Source organism: Pseudophryne corroboree, chromosome 6, assembly GCF_028390025.1.
Source record: "Pseudophryne corroboree isolate aPseCor3 chromosome 6, aPseCor3.hap2, whole genome shotgun sequence".
Classification (NCBI taxonomy): domain Eukaryota; kingdom Metazoa; phylum Chordata; class Amphibia; order Anura; family Myobatrachidae; genus Pseudophryne; species Pseudophryne corroboree.
In genome coordinates, this window is record NC_086449.1 from 149,988,658 (window position 1) to 150,009,595 (window position 20,938).

General features: G+C 44.5%; 1 protein-coding gene across 1 annotated transcript in view; it reads left to right on the plus strand.

The window, feature by feature from the left end:
- The window catches only part of SNRNP200 (small nuclear ribonucleoprotein U5 subunit 200), a 122,674-nt gene that overhangs the window by 71,325 nt on the left and 30,411 nt on the right, over nt 1–20,938 (plus strand). Inside the window, exons 28-32 of the mRNA XM_063932018.1 lie at nt 16,000–16,189; nt 16,343–16,516; nt 17,294–17,454; nt 19,876–20,103; nt 20,272–20,463. Of these exons, the coding sequence (XP_063788088.1) occupies nt 16,000–16,189; nt 16,343–16,516; nt 17,294–17,454; nt 19,876–20,103; nt 20,272–20,463 (945 nt within the window). The remainder of the gene's footprint in view (nt 1–15,999; nt 16,190–16,342; nt 16,517–17,293; nt 17,455–19,875; nt 20,104–20,271; nt 20,464–20,938) is intronic.

Genomic DNA, 20,938 nt, shown 5'->3' on the forward strand with positions numbered 1-20,938 from the left:
GAGTGTCTTTATTCTATAGCTAGCCGGGGTGTGCTGCTCGTTCTGATGGGTGTTCCAACCCACCTATATGTAAATGGAGAAGCTTAGTGGATATACCACAATAGAACTGCGCTCAACCCCTAAGGTGTGTGTGTTTAGCTAATGAATGCACATCAGATGTAATAAAGGATAATGTATGAACAGACCCAAATTTGAGTTTGCACTTGGATATAGAAATCACAAAAATAACAATATGATGCGAATTAATTATTGTGAGCCACTGTATTTATTGTATACTGGCCAATCTAAAGGTGTGCGGTTAATGCCCAGGGTGGGCGATATTGTCTCTTATAAAGTTCATGCAGGTGGGCGATATTGTCTCTTATAAAGTTCATGCAGGTTATAATACAGACTGCGGCGTCCCACACATCTGCTGTTGAAAAGTCTTTAGGAAAAAATAATAATAACAAATGCTGGTGTTGGTAAAAAAATCTTTAAAACCCTCACGATGCCCTGAGCTTACGGTGGTGGCATAAGTGGGGTAAAAAAGGGGGTCTCCGGACTGGTTTCCTCTCTCTGCCCCTGCTGCCCGTGGTGCGTCCTTGTTCAGACGCCCCCCGGGTGCAGGTCGGTCAGAGAGGTGGACCTGTCTAGCGGCGGGGAAAGGATTCAGATGCCGCTCTGCAGAGCGGCTAGCTGCGCCTCTCCCACCGCTTACAGAGAACTCACCTGTCGACCGCTCCAGCCGCACTCCGTCACCGGCTTCCTCCGCTGTCTGGTATCCTAGCAGCGCTGCTGGCTTCCAGGTTGGTCCGGTCACGTGACCGGGTCTTTTCGATGTGGGAAAGAGTCTTCCTGATGAAGTCTTTGAATCTGTAGTGGTTCTTTCTTTGTAGTTCCTCCAACGCGTTTCAACCTTTCGGTCTTCCTCTGGGAGTGCTTGAAGTGTCTAGATTGACATGATTTATATGTTTCTGAGGGGGCCATACCAGTTCTGATTGGATGAAGGATTGTATCACTGACTGGGCCTCTGACCTGTCTATCAAACTAGACCTGTTCTGATTTGTATGTTTCTGAGTGGGCCATACCAGTTCTGATTGGATGAAGGATTGTATCACTGATTGGGCCTCTGACCTGTCTATCAAACCAGACCTGTTTTGATTGGATGAAGGATTGTGTCACTGATTTGGCCTCTGACCTGTCTATCAAAGTCAGTGTGTTATTTCTCTAAAGTGGTAGGGTCCTATTTCCAAAATTAGAGTATGATGTGACATAGCTGATCTAGTATAATGTTTAGGAGAGATATACAAATAATAGTTATCTTATTTATGTATTTGTTAAATCCATGTTTGTAATGCCTCTGCATCATTATATATTAGAAATAAGTACCCTATATTAATATTTGTAGTTCTCCTGCTGATGGTGTCTAAAATGAGGAAAAGAGGTGTGTACAGTATTCGGATGATGTTGTGCTACTGTTGTAGTATCTGACCTTATTGTCTTTAAGATTATTTGCAAATGACCGACCTGATCTCATTGTCAATATTGAGACCCCTAGGGGCTAGGGTCCCCATATTGACAATCATGCTCAATTCTTCTTTGTTGATTTTGTGAATAAAGTCCCCTCCTCTCCAGTTTCTTTTCACCTCTTTTAGCCCCGTGAATTTGAGTAATGCGGGATCTGAATGATGGTAGTCCCTAAAGTGTAAAGATAATGGGTGTTCTTCCGTCCCCTTCCTGATGTTCCGTACATGCTCGGCTATTCTTGCTTTTAACGGTCTTATCGTCCTTCCTATATAGTGTTTTACGCACGGGCACTGTAATATGTATATGATGCCCTGGGTGTGGCATGTTAGCCTGTCCCTAATCCTAAATTAATAGTCATTGCTCACAGATCTCATGTTGCATGTGGGTGCAGTGCTTTTTGCGCCCGTGGTTTTGCATCCTATACAAGTCCCACAGTGGAAGAAACCTCCTTTCTTGTGCGTCCCATCTATTGTGGTTTGTGTTTTGTTTGTTGGTGGTATGCAGCTGTGTACTCATTTTTGTTTTATATCGGGGGCTTTTCTGTATACCACCTTTGGCTTTGGTGGTAAGATTTTGGCTAAGGTGTCGTCTTGTAGTAATATGGGCCAGTGTTTCTCAAGAATCTTCTTCACCTTGTTCGCTTGTTGTGAGAACTGTGTAATGAATAGAGGTTCTTCAGTGCTTGTTGCCTGTTCTGGTTTCTTGTATTCTAGAAGTGGTGCTCTATCATTTTCTCTCACTGTGGTGAAAGCCTTTTGAACTAACTCTGGGTGGTATTTCTTTTCTCTGAATCTATTGCTAAGTGTGGTCCCTTGTGTGTCATAGTCGCTGATTCTGGAGCAGTTCCTCCTTAATCTCTTGAACTGGCCCATTGGTATACCTTTGAGCCAGGTGGGATGGTACCCACTGGATGCCAAGATAAAGCTGTTGACATCCACAGTCTTATTGAATGTGTTGGTGTGTATGGCACCTTCATGTATAAATATATTGAGGTCTAAGAATTCTACTGTCTTGTTGCTATAGTTGGTGGTGAATTTCAAATGCCGATCATTCTGGTTGAGGTTGGAAATTAAGTTTCTGAGTGATTCCTCACTTCCCTGCCAAATGAAGAATATATAGTCTATGTACCTGGTCCATAGGACGAGACTTGCGCCAAGCTCCGGTCTGACCAGATGGTATCGTCTTCCCATTTGCTCATAAAGAGATTTGCGTAACTTGGCGCAAATCTCTTCCCCATTGCGGTCCCCGTGGTTTGGAGATAGAATTGGTTGTCAAACCATGCATAGTTGTGTGTCAATATGTATTTGATGCCCTCCAAGATGAAATCTTTGTTCTATAGTCATATCTGAATCGGTTTCTAAAAAATTTTTTGTGCTGCAGACTTCTTGTGAGTGGTCTATTATGGAATATAGAGAGGTGACGTCGCTGGTGACTAGCCAACAGTCGTCACTCCATATAATGGATTGTAATTTCTGTAGAATGTCTGTAGTGTATTTGAGATGCGATTTCTGTGATTTAACATATGGCTGTAAGAAAATGTCAATGTACTGGGATAAGTTTGAACTTATGGAACCTATGCCTGATATAATGGGCCTCTCTGGGGGCTTCGTCGGATGTTTGTGTATTTTGGGTAAGTAGTAAAATACAGGTATTATAGGGTGTAGTGTATTGAGATATGTGTGTTCTTGGATTGATAGGATACCTGTGTCCAGACCTGTTTTCAGAAGGGTCTGTAGTTGTTGTTGAAAAGACTTGGTGTGGTCTCCTTTCATTTTCTGATATGTTGTAGTATCGTTCAGGATTCTGTTGGCCTCTGCCATGTAGTCGTGTTTGTTGAGTAAAGGGGGGTACTCACGGGAGAGATGTGTGCTGAACGATCTTAACACAGACCGCTCAGCACACATCTCTCACCCCGCTCAGCACAGCGCGATGTGCTGAGCGAGGGGGAAAGCCGACGGGGGGCCGCTCACTTCACACAACGGTGAAGTGAGCGACTCGCTAGATTGAGCCTGCATGCAGGCTCAATCTAGCATCGGCGATAGCGATGTGCGGGGCCACGCATCGCTATCGCTGGAGGGCATACACACGGCAGATCCGTGCTTAAAATCTAAGCAATCTAGCAAGATTGCTTAGATTTTAAGCACGGATCTCTCCGTGTGTACCCCCCTTAACACTATCCCCCCTCCCTTATCAGCTGGCTTGATGATCAGGTCAGTGTTCTTGCATAGAACATTAAGGGCTTTTCTTTCATTGTTAGTGAGATTGAGTGATTTGGATTTGGTGATGGTATTGTCCAATTTCATAATGTCTTTTTCTACCATATTGGTAAAGGTGGCTATGTTATTGCCCATCATGTAACTGGGGTAAAACTGTGATTGAGGTTTCAAGTCGGTGTGTAAAAATGGATCCTTGTTACTGGGTTTGTGTTGTGGTATCGGTGTTTTATGGAAGTATTTCTTGAGGGTTAGTTTTCTGGTGAATTTTTGAATGTCCATGTATGTCTCGAATTTATTCATAGGTGGAGTTGGGGCGAATTTCAATCCTTTGTCTAGGGCACTGATCTGGTGAGTATCTAGTGTAAGGTTGCTCAGGTTAAATATGCCCTGTCCTTTCTTGTCCATGTTGTTCATGGTCCATGTTTTACTTTTTTGTCCTCCCCTGCATCCTCGTCTGGTTCGGATAGTTTCCTCTTTGTGGATTGATGAGGTGTTTTTACAGACTCTTCCTGAGGGTGGTTGCCTGTCACTATCCCTAAATAATGTTGTTCTCCACATAGTGAATGTTTATCTGTTGTGGTTGGTTCTCTAGTGGATGTAGTTGTGGCAATGTTTGCACTAAGGTCTGTAATTGGTGAAGTTGCTGTATTCAATGCTCTTATTCACCCGTATACAAGAGGTTAAAACTAACCTATCAACAATATATGAAAAAACTTCACACACAACCCCCAAAAATAGCTTCTACTGTTTCAGAGCTGGACATTAAAACACATCACTCGACTCTACAACCAGTACAGATTACGACACTTCCTTCTCCATCTATGATATAGAAGAAGATCCGTCACTAGAGGTAGCAAGACAATCCTTAGAACAAGGGTGGCTGGATACCGAATTAAGAGCATTGAATACAGCAACTTCACCAATTACAGACCTTAGTGCAAACATTGCCACAACTGCATCCACTAGAGAACCAACCACAACAGATAAACATTCACTATGTGGAGAACAAAATTTTTTAGGGCTAGTGACAGGCCACCACCCTCAGGTAGAGTCTGTCAAAACACCTCATCAATCCACAAAGAGGAAACTATCCGAACCAGACGAGGATTCAGGGGAGGACAAAAAAGTAAAACATGGACCATGAACAACATGGACAAGAAAGGACAGGGCATATTTAACCTGAGCAACCTTACACTAGATACTCACCAGATCAGTGCCCTAGACAAAGGATTGAAATTCGCCCCAACTGCACCTATGAATAAATTCGAGACATACATGGACATTCAAAAATTCACCAGAAAACTAACCCTCAAGAAATACTTCCATAAAACACCGATACCACAACACAAACCCAGTAGCAAGGATCCATTTTTACACACCGACTTGAAACCTCAATCACAGTTTTACCCCAGTTACATGATGGGCAATAACATAGCCACCTTTACCAATATGGTAGAAAAAGACATTATGAAATTGAACAATACCATCACCAAATCCAAATCACTCAATCTCACTAACAATGAAAGAAAAGCCCTTAATGTTCTATGCAAGAACACTGACCTGATCATCAAGCCAGCTGATAAGGGAGGGGGGATAGTGTTACTCAACAAACACGACTACATGGCAGAGGCCAACAGAATCCTGAACGATACTACAACATATCAGAAAATGAAAGGAGACCCCACCAAGTCCTTTCAAAAACAACTACAGACCCTTCTGAAAACAGGTGTGGACACAGGTATCCTATCAATCCAAGAACACACATATCTCAATACACTACACCCTATAATACCTGTATTTTACTACTTACCCAAAATACACAAACATCCGACGAAGCCCCCAGGGAGGCCCATTATATCAGGCATAGGTTCCATAAGTTCAAACTTATCCCAGTACATTGACATTTTCTTACAGTCATATGTTAAATCACAGAAATCGCATCTCAAATACACTACAGACATTCTACAGAAATTGCAATCCATTACATGGAGTGACGACTGTTGGCTAGTCACCAGCGACGTCACCTCTCTATATTCCATAATAGACCACTCACAAGGAATCTGCAGCACAAAACATTTTTTAGAAACCAATCCAGATATGACTATAGAACAAAGATTTCATCTTGGAGGGCATCAAATACATATTGACACACAACTATGCATGGTTTGACAACCAATTCTATCTCCAAACCACGGGGACCGCAATGGGGACGAGATTTGCGCCAAGTTAAGCAAATCTCTTTATGAGCAAATGGGAAGACGATACCATCTGGTCAGACCCGGAGCTTGGCGCAAGTCTCGTCCTATGGACCAGGTACATAGACGATATATTATTCATTTGGCAGGGAAGTGAGGAATCACTCAGAAACTTAATTTCCAACCTCAACCAGAATGATCGGCATTTGAAATTCACCACCAACTATAGCAACAAGACAGTAGAATTCTTAGACCTCAATATATTTATACATGAAGGTGCCATACACACCAACACATTCAATAAGACTGTGGATGTCAACAGCTTTATCTTGGCATCCAGTGGGTACCATCCCACCTGGCTCAAAGGTATACCAATGGGCTAGTTCAAGAGATTAAAGAGGAACTGCTCCAGAATCAGTGACTATGACACACAAGGGACCACACTTAGCAATAGATTCAGAGAAAAGAAATACCACCCAGAGTTAGTTCAAAAGGCTTTCACCACAGTGAGAGAAAATGATAGAGCACCACTTCTAGAATACAAGAAACCAGAACAGGCAACAAGCACTGAAGAACCTCTATTCATTACACAGTTCTCACAACAAGCGAACAAGGTGAAGAAGATTCTTGAGAAACACTGGCCCATATTACTACAAGACGACACCTTAGCCAAAATCTTACCACCAAAGCCAAAGTTGGTATACAGAAAAGCCCCCGATATAAAACCAAAATGAGTACACAGCTGCATACCACCAACCAACAAAACACAAACCACAATAGATGGGACGCACAAGAAAGGAGGTTTCTTCCACTGTGGGACTTGTATAGGATGCAAAACCACGGGCGCAAAAAGCACTGCACCCACATGCAACATGAGATCTGTGAGCAATGACTATGAATTTAGGATTAGGGACAGGCTAACATGCCACACCCAGGGCATCATATACATATTACAGTGCCCGTGCGTAAAACACTATATAGGAAGGACGATAAGACCGTTAAAAGCAAGAATAGCCGAGCATGTACGGAACATCAGGAAGGGGACGGAAGAACACCCATTATCTTTACACTTTAGGGACTACCATCATTCAGATCTCGCATTACTCAAATTCACGGGGCTAAAAGAGGTGAAAAGAAACTGGAGAGGAGGGGACTTTATTCACAAAATCAACAAAGAAGAATTGAGCATGATTGTCAATATGGGGACCCTAGCCCCTAGGGGTCTCAATATTGACAATGAGATCAGGTCGGTCATCTGCAAATAATCTTAAAGACAATAAGGTCAGATACTATGACAGTAGCACAACATCATCCGAATACTGTACACACCTCTTTTCCTCATTTTAGACACCATCAGCAGGAGAACTACAAATATTAATATAGGGTACTTATTTCTAATATATAATGATGCAGAGGCATTACAAACATGGATTTAACAAATACATAAATAAGATATCTGTATTATTTGTATATCTCTCCTAAACATTATACTAGATCAGCTATGTCACATCATACTCTAATTTTGGAAATCGGACCCTACCACTTTAGAGAAATAACACACTGACTTTGATAGACAGGTCAGAGGCCAAATCAGTGACACAATCCTTCATCTAATCAGAACAGGTCTGGTTTGATAGACAGGTCAGAGGCCCAATCAGTGATACAATCCTTCATCCAATCAGAACTGGTATGGCCCCCTCAGAAACATACAAATCAGAACAGGTATGGTTTGATAGACCGGTCAGAGGCCCAATCAGTGATACAATCCTTCATCCAATCAGAACTGGTATGGCCCCCTCAGAAACATATAAATCATGTCAATCTAGACACTTCAAGCACTCCCAGAGGAAGACCGAAAGGTTGAAACGCGTTGGAAGAACTACAAAGAAAGAACCACTACAGATTCAAAGACTTCATCAGGAAGACTCTTTCCCACATCGAAAAGACCCGGTCACGTGACCGGACCAACCCGGAAGCCAGCAGCGCTGCTAGGATACCAGACAGCGGAGGAAGCCGGTGACGGAGTGCGGCATGCGGCTGGAGCGGGCGACAGGTGAGTTCTCTGTAAGTGGTGGGAGAGGCGCAGCTAGCCGCTCTGCAGAGCGGCATCTGAATCCTTTCCCCGCCGCTAGACAGGTCCACCTCTCTGACCGACCTGCACCCGGGGGGCGTCTGAACAAGGACGCAGCACAGGCAGAGAGAGGAAACCAGTCCGGAGACCCCATTTTTTACCCCACTTATGCCACCACCGTAAGCTCAGGGCATCGTGAAGGTTTTAAAGATTTTTTACCTACACCAGCATTTGTTATTATTATTATTTTTTCCTAAAGACTTTTCAACAGCAGATGTGTGGGACGCCGCAGTCTGTATTATAACCTGCATGAACTTTATAAGAGACAATATCGCCCACCCTGGGCATTAACCGCACACCTTTAGATTGGCCTGTATACAATAAATACAGTGGCTCACAACAATTAATTCGCATCATATTGTTATTTTTGTGATTTTCTATATCCAAGTGCAAACTCAAATTTGGGTCTGTTCATACATTATCCTTTATTCCATCTGATGTGCATTCGTTAGCTAAACACACACACCTTAGGGGTTGGGCGCAGTTCTATTGTGGTATATCTACTAGAAAGGTGGGCTCATCCTGGGCGGCTGCCCGGGGGGTCTCGGCATTACAACTTTGCCGAGCAGCTACTTGGTCAGGGGCAAACACGTTTGCAAAGTTTTACAAGTTTGACACCTTGGCCGATGAGGACCTCAAGTTTGGTCAATCGGTGCTGCAGGGTCATACGCACTCTCCCTCCCGTACTGGAGCTTTGGTATAACCCCATGGTACTGAAGTGGACCCCAGCATCCTCTAGGACGTATGAGAAAACAGGATTTTAATACCTACCGATAAATCCTTTTCTCCTAGTCCGTGGAGGATGCTGGGCACCCGACCCAGTGCGTACTTTACCTGCAGTGGTTAGTTTTGTAGTTACACAAGTTCAACATGTTGTGGCAATTGTTGTGCGGCATGGTTGATGTGTGAGCTGGTATGAATCTCACCGTTAAATTAAAAGTAAATCCTTTCCTCGAAATGTCCGTCTCCCTGGGCACAGTTCCTATACTGAGGTCTGGAGGAGGGGCATAGAGGGAGGAGCCAGTTCACACTCTGAAAAAGTCTTAAAGTGCCCATGGCTCCTGCGGAACAGTCTATACCCCATGGTACTGAAGTGGACCCCAGCATTCTCTACGGACTAGGAGAAAAGGATTTACCGGTAGGTATTAAAATTCTGTTTTCTCAGATTTCTGCTAGGGTTGCTCAGACTGAATCTGCGACTCAGGTTTTACAGAAATCTATGGTGATGTGGTCTGGTTCTGTTACCTCAGGCCCCCCCTCTGTGGGTTCCCACAAACGTGCTCTTGCCCAGATCATACAAGATGACTCGGACACTGCAAAAGGGGTGCAATTTATGATAGAGGCTAGTAGAGATGTGTTGAATATTACTGACACAACACCTGAACAGGTGAACTAACACAACACCTGAACAACTGAATATTACTGACACAACACCTTACCTCAGTTCCCACAAACGTGCTCTTGCCCAGATCATGCAAGATGACTCTGACACGGCAAAAGGGGTGCAATTGATGATAGAGGCTAGTAGAGATGTGTTGAATATTACTGACACAACACCTGAACAGGTTGAGGAGGCTTACTTCACTGACAATGAGAAAGCCTCGCTAAGCTTCCCTGCGTCCAAAGAATTAAATGCTATATTTGAAAAAGCATGGGAAAATCCAGAGAAAAAATTCCAGATCCCTAGGGGGGTTCTGTTTGCTTTCACCTTCCCTGAGGAGGATAGAAAAAAATGGGAAACCCCACCCATAGTTGACGCGTCTGTATCAAGACTCTCAAAAAAGGGTGGTTTTACCTGTCCCAGGTTCAACCGCCTTAAAGGAGCCGGCTGATCGCAAGATTGATACTACGCTCAAATCCATGTACACGGCTTCAGGGGCGATACTCCATCCTACCTGTGCATGGATTTCCAAAGCTATAGTAAAGTGGTCAGGCACGTTACTTGAGGATTTGGATACGTTAGATAAGAGTGACATTGAATTGTTTCTCCGTAACATTCAGGATTCTGCAGGTTTTATGGTGGAATCCATGAAAGACCTGGGTTCAATGGCTGCAGGAATTTCTTCCATGTCCGTCTCGGCTCGTCGAGGACTGTGACTGCGCCAGTGGTCTGCCGACACAGAATCCAGGAGAGGTGTGGAGACCCTACCCTACCCTACACAGGTCAGGCTCTCTTTGGGGAAGCATTATATGCGTGGATCTCCACGGCTACAGCGGGTAAGTCCCCTTTTCTTCCCTCAGCAGCTCCGGCTACGAAGAAACCTTTTTCTTTACCGGCATCTCAGTCCTTTCGGGTTTCTAAACCAAGAAAGACCAAGCCGGCCAACACCTTCTTTAGAGGGGGCCGACCAAAATCCAAGAAACCTGCTGGGGCAGGTTCCCAAGAACAGAAGCCTGCTTCCGGTGCGCCAAAGTCCTCCGCATGGCGGTGGACAGCGCATCCTGGAGGTAGGGCCGGTGGGGGCGAGACTCAGACATTTCAGTCACGTCTGGGTGTCATCCGGCATGGAGCCCTGGGTGCAAGATATTGTGTCCCAGGCGTACCGGCTGGAATTTCAAGATCTTCCTCCTCATCGGTTCTTCACATCGGGCTTGCCGGCTTTGCTGGCAGACAGGGCTACCCTACCCTACTGGTACATTGTACCAGTCCCTCCTCAAATGCGGAACACAGGTCCGAACCTTTTCGTGGTACCGAAACTGGATGGTTTGGTCAGGCCCATTCTGAACTTAAAATCACTAAACCCTTTCTGAGGGAGTTCAAGTTCAAAATGGTGCCTCTAAGGGCAGTGATATCAGGTCTGGAAGAGGGGGAATTCCTGGTATCCCTGGATATCAAGTATGCGTACCTCCACATTCCGATTTGGCTGCCGCATCAGGCTTATCTCCGATTTGCTCTGTTGGACTGTCATTTTCAGTTCCAGGTCCTACCATTCGGCCTCTCCACAGCACCAAGGGTTTTCACCAAGGTGATGGCGGAGATGATGGTTCTCCTCTGCAGACAGGGGGGTAACATAATACTGTATCTGGACAATCTGCTGATAAAGCCATCGTCCAAGGAGAAATTGTTTCAGTCAATAGCTCTCACGACCCAGCTTCTCAAGGAACATGGGCCCTCATTCCGAGTTGTTCGCTCGGTAGCTGCTTTTAGCAGCATTGCACACGCTAAGCCGCCGCCCTCTGGGAGTGTATCTTAGCTTAGCAGAATTGCGAACGAAAGATTAGCACAATTGCGAATAGAAATTTCTTAGCAGTTTCTGAGTAGCTCCAGACTTACTCAGCCATTGCGATCAGTTCAGTCAGTTTCGTTCCTGGTTTGACTTCCCAAACACACCCAGCGTTCGCCCAGACACTCCCCCGTTTCTCCAGACGGGACTCCCCCGTTTCTCCAGACGGGACTCCCCCGTTTCTCCAGACACGCCAGCGTTTTTTCACACACTCCCAAAAAACGGCCAGTTTCCGCCCAGAAACACCCACTTCCTGTCAATCACAGTACGATCACCAGAACGATGAAAATTCCTTGTTATGCCGTGAGTAAAATACCTAACTTTTGTGTAAAATAACTAAGCGCATGCGCTCTGCGAACCTTGCGCATTAAGCGACTAATCGCAATATAGCGAAAATCGGCAACGAGCGAACAACTCTGAATGACCACCATAGTTGGATCCTGAATATCCCAAAATCACATTTGGAACCAACCAGGAGGTTGTCCTTTCTGGGAATGATCCTCGACACGGAGGTGCAGAGGGTGTTTCTTCCAGAGGAAAAGCGTTGGTGATAAAATCAATGGTCCGGGATGTCCTGAAGCCAGCCCGGGTGTCTGTGTATTGTCCCCTTATATACTTGTAGATGTTGATCATGTCCCCTCTGTCTCCTCTTTTCCAGTGTAAACATGCCTAGTCTTGCAAGCCTTTCCTTGTATTCCAGCGTCTCCATGTCCTTAATTAGTTTGGTCGCCCGCCTCAGAACCTTTTCAAGCTCCAGGATATCCTTTTTGTAATATGGTGACCACAATTGTACACAGTATTCAAGGTGTGGCCTCACTAGTGATTTATATAACGGGAGTATATATATTATGAGGCTCTGCAGTATGGGAGGTGTCACGCTCTCTTTCCAACTGGATCTCCTGGACAAGTGGTCAGGATCCCATCTACACATATACCAGAGAATACGTCTGTCGCCAAAGGCCAGGATTTCACTCCTCTGGTGGCTGCAGTTACCTCCCCTTCTGGAGGTCCGCAGGTTTGGGATTCAGTACTGGGTCCTTCTAACCACGGATGCAAGTCTCCGGGGCTGGGGCGCAGTCACTCAAGGGGAAACCTTCCAAGGAAGGTGGTCAGGTCTGGAAGCCGGCCTGCCGATTAAACTTTCTGGAACGGCACGTGACGAGTCCTTCTCTGAGGAGGTTTCTTTACAGGACTATCACTGGAGCTGGCAACTCAGTTGGCAGTCTCTCTCGCCCTCCTCCACAATTAGCCACGGGGTGAACACCAGCCTACCATTGCACGGCCCTCTATCGTAGACCCTCAACTTTCTCTTTTGGAACCGAGCTGGGTTCAAGTTTTTTTTCAGTCTGTGCAGGGTCTGATTCAAGGTTCTATCTCTCTACAGTGTAAACTTGAGCCTTCTTAATGATGGAGGTTCTCCTGGAGGGAGCACTCCCCTCATCTCGCGCTATGATTCTCAGTCCGACAACTTCTCTGACCTTGAGGATGAGGTATCGTAAACTTTGGAGGGCCTTTGACTCTGCTCCAGAAGATTGCTTAGGCCAGGTCAATGTGGCTTCAATAGTCCAAGCAGTTTGCTTGGCTTTACTCATCAAATATCAGAGGCGCCCCTCTTCAAACGGAAGAAAACCGAGCCAATGGTGTTCCCTCCCTTGGCTCAGCTGGAGGATCTCCTGGCGCAGGCCTTTACTCACCAAATTAATAAAAAAAATAAAAATACTGTATGACTGACTCTCATCCTTTTATCCTATCACACAATTGGACTGGAAACAGTGGGAATCACACTCTCCAGTGATTCCACCATGTTTTCCATTCCTAATGTGGCCTCCCTCAGGGACCCCACAAACAGGAAATTGCTAAATTTCCTGTTGTCAGTCTTCATTAATTCAGATGTGGCCTTTCATCCAGCCTTGGTTTTCGGATTGGGTAGCTAAAGCCATATGCCAATGGGCTAACTCCTTGGATGATGGACTTCGCTCTGGCACTTGCATATCCGATCTTCTTTCCATAGTTAATCATATTCAGGAAGCGGACACTTACATGGGTGAGGCTGCTATTGATTCTGGTGTCCTCTCCTCCCTGTTATCGCCTTCACCTGTAGCAGCCAGATGAGCACTCTGGCATGCGGATAATGAATCCGAAAAAAATGTGGAGGCACCACCGTTGTCTTGCGAGATCCTCTTCGGACAGGAGTTGGACAAAATCGTTGCCATCTAAGACCGCGTCCTTTCCCACTGCAGCTCCAAAGTTCAAGCGATGCTCCTTTCATCCACAGGGTAGAGCAAAAAGTCAGCCTTCCTCCAGATTTTAGCTCCTCGTTCACAAACACAGTCCCTAGGATTCCAGGCTTAGTCAAGCCTACCGACAAACCAACATGTAGTATGACAGGACGTGTCTTCCCCCGGGAACTTCCGAGGTGGATGGCCATCTCCTGCTTTTCACTGATGCCTGGGGCCGGTTGTAATGATGCCCGAGATTGCTGGCCGATCTCGGATGGTTTTTAAAAATCATGCCTTGTAAGTGATTGCCTCTTTAAAAAAAACTTCAGAGGTAGGCAGGTATCTCACACCTCCGGCGATCTCAGGCGTCATTACATCCGGCCCTTGGTTGGCTACTCAATTGATGTAAGTCCACCCTTGCTCCACCTCATGAAATGCCTAGGAGCTCTTCTGGACTCCAAAACCCAGTCTTTCCTCCAGGGACAAATGGGACTCTCTCCAGTCCCTAATCCAATCATTTCTCCACCAACGCAGGGTCTCGATTCACTGCTGTATGCAGGGTCTGGGAAAACTAATCACCCCCTTGGACATGGTGGAATGCGGCGCAATTCCATTCCCAAGTCCTGCACTTGCATCAATGGAACCGTTCTTCTCTGTCTTTCAAATCTCCCAGGATTGTCCTGTCACGGGAGACACAGATTTCTCTACTGTGGTGGCTCCAGTCCTCTCACCTCGTCAAGAGGTGCGCTTCCTGATTCAGTATTGGTTTCTCCACAACAGACCCTGGTCTCCGGGGCTCCGGAGCAGTAACTGGAAGTCACATCTTCTAAGATTGGTGGTCAGATTGGGAAGCATGCCTGTCAATCAACATCTCCTGGAACTTTGTCAGGTTCAGCACAAACCGGTGAGAGTACAATTGGACAATTCAGCCACAGTAGCCTACATAAACCATCAGGGAAGGTACCAAAAGACAGAGAACCATGTGGTAGGTCAGCCGTATCCGCCATTGCTGGAATGCTTCCATCCCACCCTGTTAGCTTTTTACATTCCAGGTGTCCAGAACCGGTAGGCGGACTTTCCCAGCAGACAAGACGTACACTCAGGAGAGTGGTCCCTTCATCCAGGGCTGTTCCAAATGTTGGTTCGTCACTGGGGCAGTCCAAAAATTTACTTGGTGACCTCAATACACAACAAGCTTCCCCACTACAATTCCCACACCAGGGATCTGGGTATCTTTTTGGTGGATGCTCTCACAGTTCTGTGAGCCTTTCACCTGGTATACCTCTTGCCCCCAATTCCTCTTTTTCCATGGGTACTTTGCAAGATGAAATTGAGACTGGCCACGGAGGGCCTGGTACACAGACTACACCCCACCCCCCAGCTCCCCATGGTGGCTACCTCTCAGGCCTGATCTACTCACAGGGCCCTTGTTTTCACCCCAACCTAGCTCATCTAGCTTTAATGGGGTGTCTGGCCCTTAAGATAAATGTTTGGATTATCTTCCTAAAGTTATCTCCAGTTTCCACATCAACCAGAAAATTGTGGTACCTTCTCTCTCCTGATATTCGTGTTCTTCTTTACTTACCCTTGATGTGGTCAGGGCTATCCGTACTTATGGTGAAGCTCACTTTGTTTGTGCTTTATGATTTCCAAATGCATGGCTGGCCAGTTTCAAAATGAACTGTGGCCCACTGGTTGCGTCTTTACCATTCTTCAGGCTTACCTTTTTGCTAATCAGCCATTCCTTATGCCGGTCAGGACTCACTCCACATGGTCTGTGGGGACTTTGCTGGTGGCATGCCGAGGTTCCTCTGTGGAGCAGCTACATAAGGTGGCCATATGGTCCCCTGCCCCCACACTCTTTTTAAATTCTACAGTTTTGACATCAATTGCGGTCTTTGGATGTAGAGTCCTCAATGCAGCAAAGGACAGCTTTGGATCGTCCCATGGTTTCGAGTGTCCCCCATTGTCAAAAGAAGGGGAATTTTGTCTTGCTTGTAAATTCCTTTTTCTGACTCCATGGGGGACACTGGGCGTCCAACCCTAATGCCCCTGTCTGGCTAAGGGATTTTTCCTTCTGGCTCCCCGTTCCATGGCAGTGTGTGTGTGTGTCTGTGTGTTACAGAGTCCTGAGCTCCACTTTATACCAATGGTTTCCAGTTTCTCCCATGGACTCAGAAAAAAGATAAGACAAATACCCCTTTTCATATTGTTCTGTTCAGTAGACTTGGCAGGAGATGACGCTGTCCATTGTTCTGTTTGTTTCTAATGAAAACACTGCTTAGTTCACACATTCGGGTAACCTCTCGAGTCTAGTTGACTACTATAGGGAAAAATTTGTACCCAGGTTTTATCTTTGAAATAAAATGTTATTTGTACTTTATAGTAGTTGTGTTGGTGTTTTGTGTTCTGTATTTAACAGTATGTCTGTAACGTAGTACATTTTATGTTTGTGCTGTTTAGATGTCATTTCATTATGGATCTTAAATGGTTTCTATTATGCTTTAGGTTCATGGCTCTTCTGAGGCTTTCTGGATCCTTGTGGAAGATGTGGACAGTGAAGTGATTTTGCACCATGAATATTTCCTTCTCAAAGCCAAATATGCTCAGGATGAGCATCTGGTCACGTTCTTTGTGCCGGTGTTTGAGCCCCTTCCCCCACAGTACTTCATTCGGGTGGTCTCTGACCGCTGGCTATGTGAGTATTCTGCGGCAGTGGTTGGTTTACTTATTTAAACCCCACATTTTCTTCAAAATGTTTTTCTATAATCCTGCTTGTGGACACTGGCAATGTGCTTAGTTTTACTTTAAACAGAACCACAGTATTAACTCTTTGCCTTGTATTTTGCAGCCTGCGAGACACAGCTACCCGTCTCCTTCCGCCACCTAATCCTGCCTGAGAAATACCCCCCACCCACCGAACTTCTGGATCTGCAGCCACTGCCTGTCTCTGCTCTAAGAAACAGCGCATTTGAGAGCCTCTACCAGGACAAGTTTCCTTTCTTCAACCCTATCCAGACCCAAGGTGAAGAGAATTGTGATGTTTCGTGGACCCTGCTATCCTGTTAAATTGAATTTTGTCAGCGAACTGATTAATATTCTCAATTTTCAGTTCCCAGACTAAACCTCAAATGTTTTCACTATTGTTTACTATTACCTGTTCTTTTATGTTAAGGAGATATTTAGCTGTAATCGTGGGTGGTTTTTATTAAAAAAAAAAGCAATTTTTGATTTAATGGAATAAGTTGCAGATTTATGTGATGCTGTTTATTAAAGTTACAAATGAAATGTAAAATGTCTTTACTTAGACTAAAGCTTTTAAGATGATTCTCTTGATGCTTTTATACCAACTCAATTAGTTTCTTGGAGCTGTTAAAAACCACCTGGCAGTTCTTGGAATGTTTTTGAGCATGTTGCTCTTGAGTAATTTTAAACATTTTAATGACTTTAATGTGAATGTTTTTATGCAGTGTGACCTTAACTTTTGGAGCTGAGAGCTTGTTAGAATGTTCTCTGACAACTAATAGTTTTGATGAACATCTAAGTTTTAAGACCAACAAATTTTAAATTCTGCTGGCAGCGTTGTAGCACTCGGGATGGCTTCATCTCTGTAACTGATGAAGAAGCCTAACTAGACGGAGTACCTATAACTGTAAGCTGCAAAGCCTGGCGAACCCCTCATTCTGTTGGTGGCTCATTTTTCGGCACCTTTTTATACCTGTATAAGTTGTAGAGCACCAAATGTTCATGAAGCCTATTTTAATGCTTCCCGTCCTTCTTTTTTTTTTTTTTCCCCATCCAGTCTTCAATACAGTGTATAACAGTGATGACAACGTATTTGTTGGGGCTCCCACCGGCAGTGGGAAGACTATTTGTGCAGAGTTTGCAATTCTTCGTATGCTCCTGCAGAACTCAGAGGGGCGCTGTGTTTATATAACTCCCATGGAGGCTCTAGCTGAACAGGTATGATATTTACATCCCATAACAATTGCGGTCACTGGCCTGTAAGCGTCCCACACACCCTTCCTTTTTATATTCCGCCTTTTTTTTTTTTTTTTTATTCTCGTCTCCCCTCAAAGCTGCAAGTCTTCATCGTGACTATGTCATGGCCTTTGTATTAAGACTTCTCTGTGAAATGCGCCCTCTTTAAATGTATCTGAAATGTTTCATCTGCTCTTTTCTCTGTGACAGGTCGTGTTCTGGTTGTCTGATTGCCTGATTGTTGCGTTTTGTAAACACGTTTGGTAATTCTTGGCACGTTCTGTAGGAAACTTGTCTCTCACTTGTCTCCCTTACAGCGGGCGTGTTTATCTCCGATATGTTAATCTTTCTAGTCGTCTCTTCAGTTTCTGGATTTGTGCGATCTCCCTGCCAACTGCGAAAATCTAACTTTGTTTCTTGCAGAAATTAGTTTCCTGAGTTGTGTTAAAGATGGTCCTGGAAATGCTGTACACATTTAGTGCTTCCTCCACCCACTCGCAAACTGCTATATTATTCCATTAGTCCTTTTTGTGCCTTCGTTAGCTGTAATTGTCAGCTGTTAAATCTGATTCATTTATGGAAATGTATGCTAATAGCACATCTTCACTCCCACAGAGCTGTTAGCTCGTGTATACAAAAGCATGCTTACAAATAGAGGGCCGTACATCTTTTGGTTTGGTTACATACAGATGTGTCCTTTATACATCTTAGCCGCATTGTGGTACAGCAGGTGCGTTTGAACGCTCGCACTAGCGAAAGCTAGGCACAGCATTATAAAGCTGTGGGTGCAATTGCTCTTACCCTGGTGCGGCATAGTGTTACCACGATGCGCACGTACGCTTTGCGGCATCAATGTAAAAGAACACATCTGTAATCTTGGGTTACTTTTTGGCTAATGTCAAACACCATTTTCATGTCTGAGCATTTACAGACTTCTGTCATTATTAATCATCCGTGCACTATGGGCGAAAATCCTTCTAATTTCAGTTTTAAAAGAATAATATGCTTTCCTCTATTGTCCTTAAGGAAGTTGTGCCCCAAAAACTTGGATTGATTTGTGTGTTTACGTCAAATCCTTTTGTCTTGATCCATTGAGGGACACCATAGACCCTGGTGTATGGAGGACTGAGACCAGGAGTTTGGCACTTTTTAATAAAACAAGAACACCTCCCCCTCCTACATGCCCTTTACAGGGAGCTTCAGTTTACTTTTTAGGAGTCCTACAGGACGGGAAAGACGAGCTGTACCTGTAAAACAGTCTTCCTAACAAAAAATTGATCTGCAGAGTCTGCCAAAGGAATTGGAGAAAAAAAAATTCAGTCCTCTCAATCATTTGATTTGTGGGGTATTCTCTGAAGTTCCAATCTTATGGGGGCAATATTATTTTATGAATATATTAGTGGGCAGAATAGACCAATATTAATTATATTAAGGGGATACGGTCGTTAGGTCGACAGTCATTAGGTCGACCACTGAATGTCGACATGCATTAGGTCGACGTGGTCAATAGGTCGACATGGCCATTATGTCGACAGGTCAAAAGGTCGACATGGCCATTAGGTCGACAGGTCAAAAGGTCGACATGGCCATTAGGTCGACAGGTCAAAAGGTCGACATGAGTTTTTCACTTTTTTCTTAATTTTGGGGATTTTTTTCATCTTTAATGATCCACGTGGACTACGATTGGAATGGTAACCTGTGCCGAGCAAAGCGGTAACGGAGCGATGCACCGTGCCCGAAGCATGGCAAGTGAAGCGAGCCATGCGAGGGGACACAGTGCATTAAGTCGGGTTCTCCGTCACTTTACGAAGAAAACTACACCAAAAACAGTCCAAAACACATGTCGACCTAATGTCCTTGTCTGCCTAATGCATGTCGACCTTCCATGGTCGACCTAATGATTGTCGACCTAAGTTGTGTCTATCCAATGACCCATATCCATATTAAGATGCCAATATTAAAGATGCTAAAAGGGCACAAAGTATTTATGTTGGCTTAAATAATAATTGTCACTGTAAATAGGGTTTACATAATGAAATGTGGTTTCTTTGGTCATGAATACACTTTTATGTTGCTATGAATTGGGCATGGTATTAATTGCTCTGCTGCCTTAGTTCTAGGTTCATTTGTGCCTGTGGAAACATGTTAATTAACAATGACCATGGGATCATTTTGGCTATTAATGATTTCAACTTTATAAAGCCAATGTTTTTATAAAAGCTCTGGTGGAAGCATGTTGGGCTTTTTACTTTTGGGGAGGAGGAGTATTTGCCTCTTGTTTTATGATAGTGGCGTGTAGTTGGTATAGTAGTTGTGAGATGCTGAGAGCTGTGCATATTGGAGAGTTAACAATGGGACTAGTGCCTTCTAATGGGCTCTTCTTACCCTGTTTTGCTGATGTAGGTATTTATGGACTGGTTTGAGAAGTTCCAGGACAGGTTGTATAAGAAGGTTGTCCTGCTGACTGGTGAAACCAGCACTGACCTGAAACTGCTGGGAAAAGGGAATATTATCATCAGCACACCAGAGAAGTGGGACATCTTGTCCCGACGTTGGAAGCAGCGTAAAAATGTGCAGAACGTTAGCTTGTTCGTCGTGGATGAGACTCATCTCATTGGTGGAGGCAACGGGGTGAGTAAATCTCAGCATTGATCCAGTGCCAGAGAAGCTTTTTAGTTATATGAACCGCATTCTTCCTACATCTTTGTTTGATACAGATCATTGTTACCTATAGGGGTCTCTGTCAAGATTTAGTTGTATGCTAGTTCATTTATGTGGCTTCTCTATGTATCCCCATAGCCTGTGCTGGAAGTCATCTGCTCCCGTATGCGCTACATATCCTCCCAGATCGAGAGGCCTATCCGCATTGTGGCCCTCAGCTCCTCTCTCTCCAATGCCAAAGATGTGGCACATTGGTTAGGGTGCAGTGCCACGTCAACGTTTAACTTCCATCCCAATGTGAGACCAGTACCCCTGGAGCTACACATACAGGTCCGTATAATAATGTTAATGAGTATTAATGTACTTTTACTCTGCTTTATTCCTGTCTTCTGGTTTTTCGATTCATAAATTGATATTGATGATTTGGAGTACAGTTCAGCATTGTCAGTGTGTGCTATCCTGTATAGGGGATGCGGGGGAACTGTAGGATTTCTAATGGGATGGGAAAGGAAGTTCTATTCTGTTCTTGTGGGATCTCTACAACCTAGTCAGATGAGCAGTACTTAGTTATAGGTTGGGTTGAAACTAACACTGGTAGACAATATTTTAAGTGAAGACATTTCTCTTTTTTTTGTAACTTTTTCATATCAAAGTCTTATATCAGTCCTTTGGCTTTTGAGTTAGAGGAGCTGCTCAGCTCTGACATTTGTATGGGGTACGCTCTGGTTTGTTGTTTTTCTTCCATTTCTAATTGATGGTAACTTGAGACTAATGGGGTCCTATCAAAGAAAGTTCGGAGCATAAT